We start from the raw sequence: 13,699 nt of genomic DNA on the forward strand, positions 1-13,699 counted from the left end.
GGGCACTTTGTATCCAGTTATTTTACCCTTAAGTGGAGTGATGCTTTTATGTGGAAATCAGCAAAGTTCCCCTTCCAAGTTTAGTTTCCTCTTTAATGTCAGTTTATTTCTTTGTTTTGCACTGGGATTTTTTTACCTCTTTATAATACCTGTGGAGCCACTGAAGTGTATTTTTTTGTGTTTTTCTTCTCAGCCACTTGGTAATGATGATCATCTTTTATCCATCTTGTTTGATAATAAGTAGGGAGTGATAAATTAATAGGTACATCATTTTTCCTTGAGAGGAAGACACCACTCCATTTTTACTTCCAAATCTGTCTTTGCCATCTGTTTTTATATCATGTTGCTTCCATTTAAAGACACAAACTTAAATTTCATTTTGTGCTTGTGAGTGATTTTATTCTACTTTATATTGGCTTGTGTCCTGACTTAATGTGAGACATGAACCTGCAGCACTTTGCTCTTGTCTTCATTAACACTGAATAATACATCAATACATACAAAGTAGCTTTGTTGGTATAGTTTTATGTAATTCTAGAAAATAGCACATAAACATTTGGCGTGTGTTTGTTTATGTGTGCATGTAATGTTGTATGTGGCACTGTCCCAGAGCTTTGCAATAGTAGAACTGATGGACAATGAAGTATGTCACAGTTTGTGACAACTGTCATCTCATTGGCAACAGCAAAGCTGTGATATGTCTATTCATATACATCCCATCAATGTAACTGCCACTGCATACAGATGTGTGCGCACGCTTGTGTGTGTGTCTGTGTGTGTGTGCGTGTGTGTGTGTGTGTGTGTGTGTGTGTGTGTGTGTGTGTCTGTGTGTGTGTGCGTGTGTGTGTGTGTGTCTCTGTGTGCAAGTCACGCATTCCATAAATGACACCATGAATGACAGCTCTGTGACCATTATCCAGTTGCTCAAAGTCAACAAAGACACACACACAGACACAGACACACACACACAACTCCCCTTATGGCTCTGTCTGTCCTCTCGAAGCAGTGTTTGGTCTATAATAGTCTCACATCAGACAGGCAGGGTTGTGGGGTGAATCAGAGCTTGTGGACAAGCACGCTAAAGAGAGCACTGCCAACAATGCTACTTACCCGCCCACCAATGCACACACTGACTATGAACACATAGTAGATTGTATTCAGTCCCAAACTGAATGCGTTTAATGCGTATGAGCTGTCATTTATCAACTGCATGCATTTCATACGCTGATCTGAAAGTGGAATTTTCAGATACGAAGGTAAACAGGTACCAAATGTACCTCACAATATGTTTGTATTATAAAGAAGTAAAGGAGTGCTGAAAGGAGTGCCATTGGGTAAATGTTTTGCTTTTTCCTTGTATATCACATTTATGAGTTACTTTGTATAAATAACTTATTGTATAATGGTAGTCATGAATACAGGTATAACATGCAGCTTTTTCCTGATGTTAACGTATAGACTGATACAAAAATAATGATCACTTCTGACCCACTAAAACACTTTTCTTCGTATTTTGCTGTTTGGGATGTTTCTGGGCGTACGCAAAGAGCCCCACATTGGGATGTAACCCCCAGCCAACAACAGTGTGCAATGTTAAAGATGTGATACAATCAGAAAATAGTATTTTAGTTCTCTGATTCTTGGCTTTGTTTTAGCTAATGGCTCTTCCACTCTTCATTCACACTCCAGCATGCCCGACCACCGTTGCTTTCTCTTTCTGGCTCGTTGAGCTGGGGAAGAGGGCCAACTTTGAATGCTGTGTGTTTACATACAGCAACGGACAATGTTACATAGAATACCTTTAAGTAGAGTGTTAAGTAGACCTTACTTATATTCTGTCTAGAACAAAGGCAGTCCTACTTTGTAAATGGTTAGGGCTATGTTCTCACAGAACTAGTTACATCCATGTAACTCCCCTGAATTCAGCACATATTTGTATCTCTTGATTAACTTGTTTCCACAAGGCTTGAACATAAAGCACAGGCTACATTCATTTGTGAACCAGGCATATATTAACAACTTGTAACTGTTGCAAATAAACAGGGAAATTAGCTCAGACTCGGCAGAGTTAATGAGATTCCAGACAGATCCTGATGTATATTTGGGCTTTTTGCGGTCAATGTGTTGAACATCCAAAGCAAGACACTTTTAACTTCATCAGCTCCTTCATCTCCATCCCTGTGGGAGTTGTTTGCTAATGACTGTGTTGTGCTAACACTCTCAAGAACATGCCCTCTCTCTTTCTCTCCCTTTTCTCACTCTCTCACACACTGTACATGCCCACAAAGCACAAAAACATGTGTTTTAGTACATTAAGGCACAGTATACTATTGCACACATGGTTTACAGTAATATTAGGGTAGGTTAGTATGCATTCACAGTACCATCAGAGCACAAGAGTGTGCCTTATACGTGTCAGAGACTCCCGCTCAGTGTAACATCTAATTAACAAGTGCAGAAGCTAACAGAACTCCTTGATTAAATTATTGGAGCTATTTTGAACTTATTTACAAAGTTTCAAACTAATTTGGGTTGTTTCAGTTGACCAGTCTTACCTCCTGACCTGTTGTCTGTCCAGTATTGACTCCTTTGCCCAACTAACTATTGACCAGGCTCATGTGTCAATGAATGGGCCATGTATTCATATGTGGAGATAATTAGTTGAGTGGGAGAATCACTGTTAGCTAATTAGTACCTTCTGCCTGAATTATTGCAGTAAATAGTCTTCATTACCGTGTTCATTACTCACTTTCCTTTTTTTTTTCTTTTTTTCACAAGTGTTGTGGTTCACCTAGGTTTGCTTGTGTTGTATTTTATAGTAAGGCCCCCATTTTTCTATTCTGGTTAATCAGTTGTCCACTTTGTTTATTTATTTCCTTCATATAACAGAGCTTAACAACTTTTCCACTTTACATGCCAATCATCTCAATGTTTCCAATAATGAATGTTCAACAAAGGTTTTCATAAAGTACATCACATTTTCTTTCTATCTTCCTTTCATTTTCAAAGGAATGCTCTGGTCTTATACAGTTAAACCATCAAATAGACTGCAGCATTAAACCAACCAAATTTACATTGGCAGCAAAAAGGGAAATTATATTGCCAGATAAGGCAGCAGATGTCATTTAATATATATATTTTCTGTCATCCTGGCAAATTGGAGACAATTCCATCTAAACTAACATGCAACTAGACAACTGTAGATTATTAGATTACACTTTTATAACGGATGCAAATGACCTTCAGATCTAATCATTATATTCAATTCTGCACTTTCCCTCTAGTCTGTGAAAGCCAGTTCATTAATCCACATCTCACATCTCCACACAATCCAAGGTCACCTTACCAAACCCCTCACATCAAATATCCTTCGCTTAGGGAGTGAGTGACGGAATGGACGAGTTGACATAAAGACCCTTCAGTCGGCCAACAGATAAACATGGCTGCCAAAGGGATCCACTGCCTGTCCTTCACTGATAAATCCCTAATTCTACATGTGGCTTCTTCACAAAGACATACACAGCTATTCACACGCTGCTTTACACAAAGGCACACAACTTTTACCCTCTCCAAGCCTGTACCATTCTGTCCCATCATGCTGTATGTTTGAAGAGGTTCATGACTTTACCCTTTGACCCCGGGGTGTGGAGGATCTCTGCCATTAGACTCTATTATGACCAAGGTTATCCAGGGACATGTCCGTTAGTGTGAAATGATGGGGCCTGCCACTGGTCTAAGTGGCAGCTTGATGGATCTGTCAGCAGCATAGGCACACATCATTGACGTGATTAGAAAGATAGAATGAGAGAAAAAGAGAATAAATGAAGGATAGGAGAGAGGGAAGAAGAGGAGGAGGAGGAGTGTCAGAATTGGTCTTGGGTGGGAAGGGGTAATGAGGAAGATTTGAAAGCTTGGGAGATTGATAAAGGATAAGGACTAGCGAGCTAGCAGAGACTATGTCCACATCGATTTACATGTCTCAGGCATTGATCAAACTCCCCCGTGAAGGGAATTTACCTCCTCTTCACAAAGGATGACTGATACAGTGATTATCAGAAAAACCTGCTGCACTGACTGTGTATCAGTGTGTGTTTGCGTGTGCACACATGCCTTTGTGTATATGTGAGGTCCACAGGGTGGAGGGGAAAGCGATAAACAGAAGGATGAAAGTAAGAGAGATATTTTGACTGGAATAGAAGCATACAAATATGATTTTATTTTGTATTTTGTTTTGCTCTCAGTGGGACTAACTCAGCAGAGGGAGATAACACAACTACCGAACACACACGCTTCCTCACCAAATATAGTTAAATCCGTCAGTTTTTTACCCAATTTTGGATAAGCAGGTTCTCCTAGGAACACATGTTAATATTATCTTGAAGGTAGCGACCATGCCCTGCAAACCAAGTAGAGGAAGAGCACCTGAACACACTTCTTGGGATCAGGGTGTAACGGGTAGACTGTGTGTGTGTGTGTGTGTGTGTGTGTGTGTGTGTGTGTGTGTGTGTGTGTGTGTGTGTGTGTGTGTGTGTGTGTGTGTGTGTGTGTGTGTGTGTGTGTGTGTGTGTGTGTGTGTGTGTGTGTGTGTGTTTGCCCTTGAAACTGATGTCCTTCCCTCCCAGTCACAAAGACTGACATACAGCACTCTACAAACACTAAACTCCTTGGCATTTACATGCATGTGTAAGCACGTGCACAAAGATACACTCATACATGCATACACACCAGCTTGGCTACCCTCTGTTCCTGGCAGAAAACACATATTCTGCCCTACTAGCTCGCTGACCGACATATGGATGGATGGATGGAGGTGGCTCGTGGCTTGCAGGGATCGGCGGCGTGTGTGTGCAGTGTGTTTGCATCATGCGTTAATGTGTCCACATGTCACAAGTATGAATGGAAGACAAGCTGACTGGTTTTGTCTGTGAGCCAGCAGCCATGCTGTGCTGTCTCCTCCCCTTCTGCTTACTGACAGTTGGACCCCGTCTCCTTCTCTCACGCCATTGCCCAATCCACCTTATTTCTCCTTCACCCATATGCTATCATACAGTATATGGTTTATCTACTACATCCTACTCCCTGCCATATTGAGATATATATTTTTTTGATAAAGGTCAAATCAAACCAATGAGATACAATTAACAATGGAAAGTAAAATGCAGAAAATAAGGCCCAAATGTTTAATTTACAATGTCTTCGATTAAGATTATAAATAAGATATATGAATACAAATTTGTTGGACTTTGAAATTTGAGAGAAAGAGTTCATTAAATGTAGACCATTGTAAATTAACTTCTGCCACAAAGATGTTAAAGAAGATGAAGATTATAATAGTTTCTGGTTGAGTGATAAATTGCACTAGGTAGTAAAATGACCTGTAAAATATTCTATTCTAAATGATTTAATTGGTTTGAGATTCCAACAAAATGATTTAGAGGAAGAAGATTTTATGTAGAGTTGTTATATGAAAAGTAAGTAAGAAGGTCTTAAAGTGACTTCTGTTTGAACTACAATTTAGTAATCATAAATATGAACCATCATTCAGAAAAGTACATTTTTAAAAATGATGTGATTCACTGTAGGTAAAGCTTTTGGAACCTCGAGCAATATGGTACAAATTATTCATTGTTTTCACCTTATATAGATATTTTGTCTGTAATGTTCTTATTTCCTTGATTGTCACATGCTTTTAGCTCCTCACATTGCCGCCTTATTGCTATACCTGTTATCATCTCACTCTCCGTGGGCTGTTTGGTGTATGGCGCTGCTAAAAAGGTTATCCTTTCCCCATGTTGTGTTAATTAGCAACAAAAGAGGCTGCAAGACTCAGGGGGTTACGAGCTGGCACTGCCACTGCGCTCTCTTTCTGTCTGTCTCTTTTACATTTCTTTTAGTCTTCTCCATTGCAGAGAATTACATGGCTTATGCTTCATCTCTCTCACATTCACTCATCTTTCCTCTGTCTCTCTTTTGTTTTTCTATCCACCCAGTAGCTCTTGCATGCACGGTAGCTCCCATGTTAGCATAGCCACCCACGTTTTTTTATCTGACGCACATGGCTGCCCTGTTGACTTTGATCCTCAGATCTCAGTATCAAGGGACCATTCACCCGCTCGCCCGGGGGAGGTGACAGAAATGTCTGTGTTTTCCTTCTGTGTGCGTGAGACAGAAAGGGAGCGAGATGCAATAAGTGGAGAGTGAGAGATGACAGGGCCTGTGATCCAATATTTTTCCCCTCTGAGATTTTGGAATTGTTTCTCTGTTCAGTTGCTCTGTGACATGTGTGACATGAATCTAATCTCTTTGCGTCTTTGTTGTCGCCTGCCTGCCTGTGATCCTCTGTCCTCTATCACTGGACTCTAAGCCAAAGCGATGAAACTATTGATGTCGCCAGTCATTTGTTTGCTCGTCCATTCAGCCATTCAGATCCAGGGCTGTAATTTAAAGAATCAATAGCGAGCTGATGGAACTATGCTAAACTGGCTCCCATCCTTTGCATTTGAAGTGACATATGTGAGCACTGGTGACAGCTCTGCCTTAATTGTCTTTGGAGTCCCTCTCTCATGCATAGTTTCCTTTTTCTATTATAAAATACCATCTGCACCTGCAAATTACAGCATAATTACAAGTAATAAATCACATCAGGCGTACTTTCAAACATAACATCAAAATTAAATTCCAGGGTGAAGAGAGTGCTACTCAAGCTTTTAACTTGGAGGAAAATAATGCAGTTTCTTGGAGCCTGGTAGTAAGACATTATATGGTTTTTGTTTTGTGTGGTTATCACCTTAACAGGAATTACCACTGTTCGAACATATTGATCTATTTCGTGTGGCAGGATACACTGATAGGAAACCCTGTGTGTCGAAGCGTTGCCAATCAGCCCACCCACTAACAGGCTCCTGTTCTCAGATCTCCTGCTAATGATGCCGACTCCACAACCACTGTGCTTTACAAAACAAATTATCTCCATGTCAATTAGCTTATTTGGGTTAGTGTCAATCCTCGCAATTTTGTTCACCTCTGGTTTTTGATGAGGTGTTTTTTTCTACCTTTACTTCCTCTTGTAACCCTGTTTGGTTTTTGAAAACATTTTGCAATATATTGAACTATTGAACACATGAAGAGCACTAAAAAGATGAGAAGAGCAGGTGTGTGTTCATCTGACCAACCGTCCATCTGTCCATGTGCTTGTGTGTCCTGGTAAAAGATGTCCAAGCGGCTGCTAATAAAGGCTTAATGAAGTGCCATGGCGATGGGGGGGAAAGAGCTGTCCACACTCACAGATGTGAAACTTAATGAGAGAGAGTGGAGCCGTGTACAGGAGCCAGGAAAGCAGATGACCACCTGGTTTTTATACTAGCATGAAGTTATGGAGGTGTTGGATGTGTGAGTTTGTGGCTTTGATAAGGAGTGAGCAAACAGTTAGACACTGTGTGTGTATAAAGGCATTGTATTTGGTGTTTTTCCAACTGTAAAACGAAGCAAATGTAAATGCATTTGTCAGTACATTTCTTTTGACGGATAATCATAGGCAATTTAAGGAAACTGTAGAGCAAGGGTTGCTCCACAGGCTTACATTAGTGTGTTAATCAACAGCTAATCTTGCAATAAGCAGGCAGTTGTACTGTTAAGTCTCCGCATTAAGCCTCATTTCTCTTATTTCAATTAACTAAAAGGAGGCGCTTAGGTGAAGTTTAGGAAGCCAGCTGCTGGCTCTGTAGCATTTCGACAGCTCATCTCTCCCTGAGTCCTGGGTAGCATTAGTGTCTCTGCAGGGAGCCCTGCTTCCTGCTAGCTAGCTATCCACCATGGGCTCATCCTGTACCACACACCTTAGCCTCAGGTGAGAAAGTGGCCCGGTGTACTGCTGCTGATAGCGCTCATTAGTCTCTGGATTAGCCCTGATTAGCCTAGCCGTTACTCCCACTGATACTCCATGCTAATGCTAATTACTCATTTACCACTTTACCCTTTCTAGCCAAGCAGTGTGCCTTGCTGTGCTTAAATAAAATCCCGTCACTTTTTTTTGGCTGAGGCTTTAACACCAGTTTTAAAAGCAATGTATTTCTTTCTTCAGTGACTGAATGTAAGCTAATTCAGCAGTTTTTTATCGCACACTTGATACAGATTGGAGATTGGAATGCTTCTGTTCGGGCAGAAAATAATCATCAACAGTGTGTCAAGATAGGGAACAATACCTGCGCTGACAGTAGGTTAATCACCAATACAAGCTGTTCTGAAATGAAAAACAATGTGAGAGCATAATTAAGGGGGAAGAACCGGATTTCACGCCCGGTCAAGCATACAACTTTGTGAGGTTTAACAAAACAGAGTTAGCTGGCAGATCAGAGCTTTGACTTCATTCCACATGAGTGTTCATAAAGTTAGGCCACAATGAGTGTGACATTAAAGCAGCGTGAAGGCTGTCACAGGCAAGTGACAAAGTGAAACTGACTTTGATGAGATTGAGATGAGGCACAGGAGCCTTTAACTCGCAATGTCCTTTCATCTCCATCATTGTCAGTCAAAGCCACACACAGAGGGTGGTGGAGAGGACGGACAGGAAAGTTGGAGGAAAAAGGATGAGCCGATAACCGCAAGCAGAGCAGGAGAGCAGCACAGGGGGCTGAAGATTAGCGGTGGCTTCTGTCGAAGTGGGTTCCATGCTGATTTTCAGTGCTGCACACGCTGACTACAGCTCTCTGGAGATGCTGACACAAATCCAAACTGATCTGCTTGACTATGGTGAAATACAGCTCTCACTGGTCTCGCAGTACACTGTATATGTCTCTCACTAGCTCTGTAAGCAAGAACAAAAACAGAACTGACAAACTTGTGTGGACCGTCTGCTTGATCTAGACACCGTGTTGTGTTCATATACCGTGTTCTTCTTCTGGGAGATGTTGATGTACCTGAGTGGACACTTTGACCCCAAATCACCTGCAGGCTGGTACTCTTAGTGGGCAGATATGTTCAAATGATCTGTTTCTGACAGGTTATACTACCTCATGCTTCTTATCAAACCAAGCTGATTTATGTTCACCTTAAGCAAACCACTAAGCTATGAAATGTGATTGCAAAGTATTCAGCTAGACTTGTTTTGTGAGAGAGAGGAGAGGACACAATTTTTGTAAGATAAGACACACACAACCTGTTTCCTTCAGTTTATGAAGCAAACTACATTTTCCACCTGAGATAGCAGTGCTTGCTGGCCTGGATGCCAACCAGAGTGTGGTCAAAGCTTATCTCTGTCCTCTCTGTCAGTAGAAAGTGCCAATCAGCTCCTTTCATTGGTTTACTTATTCGTTTTAAGCCCTTATGCTGGTTGTGTGAAGTGTTATTACAGATTGCTGCCTCTCGGATTTGTCTCTCTAACAGTGACCTACACAGGTGACCTCAGAAAAACGATTGGCAAGAAATCATCACAGGCTATTTCAGGGTCAGTCAGTTTGTCTACCTGGTGCTTCAGTTTTGGCAGCAGTGAGAAGAAAGTTGCAGTGTAAGAGGTCAGATTAGGACAATTGGTCCTGGAGTGTTTTTAGGAGCTTAACTGTGTTGATTTTAAACTAATCAAATCTCTTTTTTCTCCCTCTCCCTTCCTCCCTCTTTCCCTACCCATCCCTCTGTCATACAGGTGGAGCGGGAAATAGCTATTCTGAAGCTCATAGAACACCCGCATGTTTTAAAGCTACATGATGTCTACGAAAATAAAAAATACTTGTAAGTATCACCAGTGCATTGTGGTCTAGTTTGAAATCATGCTTAATAATATTAAATCACAGATCTACTGCACACACTAAAGTATTGTTTGTATGAAAACGTTTGTGGGTCAAGAATATCATTATCATCAAGTGATCTTTCGGATGCCAGAATATGATGATGATTGGAGGGCAAACATCATAGCTTTGGAGGGGCGGATACCCCATTAGTATTGGCGTGAAGCGTTTAATTTGGTCACGCGCCCTAGGGGACCGCTAATAGGGAGAGGAAGTATACATAATGTAAACACCATGACACGCTTATCAGAGGCAACATCATTGCATTAAGAAACATTAGCCATGGAGAGGGGCAGCAGCATTAGTCTGCTGCAGCAGCTGCGCATGCACATGCAGGCTCACACACAAATCTATTAGGGAACTTTAACAGGGGTGAGTGACAAGCCCATCAGTAGCTTATAGTAGCCCTCTTGATCTACACAGGACTGCTGGTCAACTGAATTCAATTAGTTCTCATCTTGAGCTTACAGGCCAAATGGGATTGGACATGCAGTACTGTACATGTCATCCTTTAAGATGAAAGGAATAGCCGGATGTTTTGATTCATCGTATAATTGGATTATTAGAATCACATTTTGTGCCCATTGCTTCATCACTTTTGACAGTAGGTCACTAGTGTCACAGGAGACAAATTGCTTTACATTTTGAATCACCAGTTAGTACATTTTAGTACAACTTCCATCAGTGATGTTAGTTTGAAATCAAAATTGTTTGGATTGTTACTCAGATATCTACACTTCAATGCCAATAAATGATAGACAAACTGAATCTTTTTGAGCTAGCAGTCCCAGAGCTGTTAAGATTTATTATGCTGCTGGCAGAGATCCCACTGCAAGCTGTTTAAAATGGTGTGGTGTGTGTGTGTACAAGAGGGCAGGGAGCGGTGGAACTAGTTTGATACATAGCCCTCAAATATTTTATTTATGGATAATTCATTGCTCGAAATGAATGAATGATCACACCATGATGTTGATACAAATTATGCTTTTGAGAATGTAAAATGGTCACGAAAAAGAAATGCTCAACAGAGACCATAACACATATAAGTTCACTTGATTTGTAATAATGCTGCTATGAGCTGTTTTATTTCAGATTTTTGCTGCAGTGTTGAAAAGGTATAAAATGATCATTTGTAACACATGCAAGACATGTTTTTTAAAATACCTATTAGTATTTGCTTGGCAGTGAGGCCAAAACTGCTCAATGTCCAACATTCACTGCATCGTATGACAATGTCATAGCAAAGTATATAGCATAAAATATTATTTAGTATTGCATATCCATAAATGTTGGTTACTTAAGAGAATTAGATTAAAATAAGTCAACAAGTCAACATCAGTCAACATCTGTGTAGTATAGGCTGCAATAGCCTGACCTGAGTTTCAGTCAAGCTCTACATGCGCTGAATCCTACAATTCCTATATTCCAAAGCATTAAAATTGATTAAACCACCCCAGCCTTGTAAAAGTAAACTTTGTTCAAACTCTACAACCCTGTTTTTTAATTAATTTGTCCATGTTGAGATAACTCTGGTGACATAACTAGTTTCATTTCCACAGCTTTAAGAAAGCTCGCTTTCAGAGCCACAGAAAATATTCTACAACAGTTTTTAATTTAGTATTACTTCTGATGAAATGTAAAATGGTCGGTAAATCAGAGAAGTGCTACCAATATACTAATTGACTAAACAAAGTTTTTAAATCATAGTTATATTATGTAGGGGACTGTTCATTCTGAATTCAATGTCCATGTTTTTTATGAATGTATTAATGTGTGTTCACATACTGCGATCTACTTGTTAAACACACGAAAGCTACTGAGGTTTAGCCAGAGCCAGCTTTTTTTATATTAAGGGTTTTTTAGTGAACACATGCTCTGTGGACCAATACAATGTGCAATACTGTGGTGTAATCAATAACATTGCTTGAAGACACACATATCCACAGCAGGTAGAGAGACAGCAGAAAGAGAGTATTTCACTGCCTGTCTGAGTTTCAATTTGTCCTAGTGAAGATGAAGGGAGTTTCAGTTTAGGATATACGAGCAGGCCAGTCAGGAGCAGGGGCAGGAGCAGGAGCAGGGGCAGGGCAGCGCTGGCTTTCATCCCACAGATGGAGCTCTGAGGTCTGGGCCAGCAGAGATTAATCTTCTCCCTGTCCCCTTGGAGTCCCAGAGCAGACTTCCTCCCCACAAGCCCAGCCACACAGGCTCAAAGGCCACCTGAAGAATGGCTCTAGAAAATGTGATGGCAGGGACCATTGTGTGTGTGTGTGTGTGTGTGTGTGTGTGTGTGTGTGTGTGTGTGTGTGTGTGTGTGTGTGTGTGTGTGTGTGTGTGTGTGTGTGTGTGTGTGTGTGTGTGTGTGTGTGTGTGTGTGTGTGTGTGTGTGTGTGTGTGTGCATTTTTGAGGAAGGTAAAAGAAGAAAGAACTTACAACACAAGCACTTTATATGTATAGCAAGGATTTTTTTCCCCTAAAATCTTCTGTCTCTTTTGCTTGATTAACCGAGTGCTGAGACAAAGACTTACCAGGAAGCTTACATACAGCGTCTGTACCATATCCGAATTCATAAGCTCCTAAATCCCTTATGTCAAAGAGCTTGTCACACAACTTTTCCATTTTTTTGTAGTGTTATGCAACTTCATCCCTCTGATGCCTCCCATCGGAGGGAAGAGTATATATTATATCAGAAGCCTTCATATATATTTGTGAAACACTGTTACTCTCTGACTGTGGGGACAGCTAACAGATGACACAATGAAAATAAAACTGTCAACAGGATATGACTTTGGGAAGATCAGATCATTGATCTTGGGTGTTTTGTGTGTGAAACAGCTGTAGGGGAACCATTCTTCCCATATTGCTCCAGTTCTTACAGACCTCTGAGGTCAGGAGCTTCTCTGTCTCTTCAGGGCCCTTTTAAAGAGCTCTGTGGAGATCATTTGTTCATGTCCCTGGAGGTTAGATCTTTATTTTATATGTGTGCATTTTTCATGCTGTTCTTGTCCTTCTTTTATCTGTATTTCTTGGACAGATTTTTCCTTTTTCTCTCTCTATTTCTCAGGTACCTTGTGCTAGAACATGTGTCTGGCGGTGAGCTGTTTGACTACTTGGTGAAGAAAGGCAGGTTAACACCTAAAGAGGCCAGGAAATTCTTCAGACAAATCATGTCTGCCCTGGATTTTTGCCACAGTCATTCTATATGGTAAGTGAAATGCAAAGAGACTTGTTGACTATATCTGCTAGTAATTCGTATGTTGGGAATTGTTGGACTAAGTTAATGTATATGAAGTATTGGGTTTAAACTTTAAGAATCACATTTGCTTTCTGCATAAACCCATCACATACATTTAAAAAGACAAAACAACCAATAATCAAGCATACCCAGGAGGTGTAACAAAGTCAATTTGGTTGTCATACAACATTGAACAAATAATGAGATCCCAAATAATAAATTATAAAAAGACACAGATTCTTCCTGAAGTGAATCTACAATCTAAATTTCAATCAGTTTATTCATAGCTTTTGGGTGCTGTTATTTTTTCAAGCCAATGATTCAATATGGAGATTATAGAACTTAGAAAACTTGATATTGCTTATTATGAAAATGATATTTATTTGTGTTTCTTAAAGTTTCTATTTTAACTACAGTTTAAGCAGACACGTCAAATAGAAAGAGTCAAGCAGACACATCACCTCATATCTGAGAATACAACTGAGTATATACAGTATATGGTTTGGCTTGGGGCAGATTGAAATACAGTTTCTACATAAAGAGCTCGGGTATCATTTTTAAGAGCAGAGCAGAAGTTACTTTTCTTTACTGGGCTTTGCTCAGTGTTGAGTCATTGTATTTGTTGAAATTTGCTCCCAGGTAGTGACTAATGTGATGCATTGTGTTTGGCTTCAGGGGGTAATT

At 40.4% G+C, this 13,699-nt stretch overlaps 1 protein-coding gene across 1 annotated transcript in view; it reads left to right on the forward strand.

The window, feature by feature from the left end:
• brsk2a (BR serine/threonine kinase 2a) overlaps positions 1-13,699 on the forward strand; it is a 155,913-nt gene that overhangs the window by 100,022 nt on the left and 42,192 nt on the right. The window contains exons 3-4 of the mRNA XM_054620048.1: positions 9,638-9,723; positions 12,845-12,985. Of these exons, the coding sequence (XP_054476023.1) occupies positions 9,638-9,723; positions 12,845-12,985 (227 nt within the window). The remainder of the gene's footprint in view (positions 1-9,637; positions 9,724-12,844; positions 12,986-13,699) is intronic.

The sequence above is a fragment of the Anoplopoma fimbria genome, chromosome 19, assembly GCF_027596085.1.
Source record: "Anoplopoma fimbria isolate UVic2021 breed Golden Eagle Sablefish chromosome 19, Afim_UVic_2022, whole genome shotgun sequence".
Classification (NCBI taxonomy): domain Eukaryota; kingdom Metazoa; phylum Chordata; class Actinopteri; order Perciformes; family Anoplopomatidae; genus Anoplopoma; species Anoplopoma fimbria.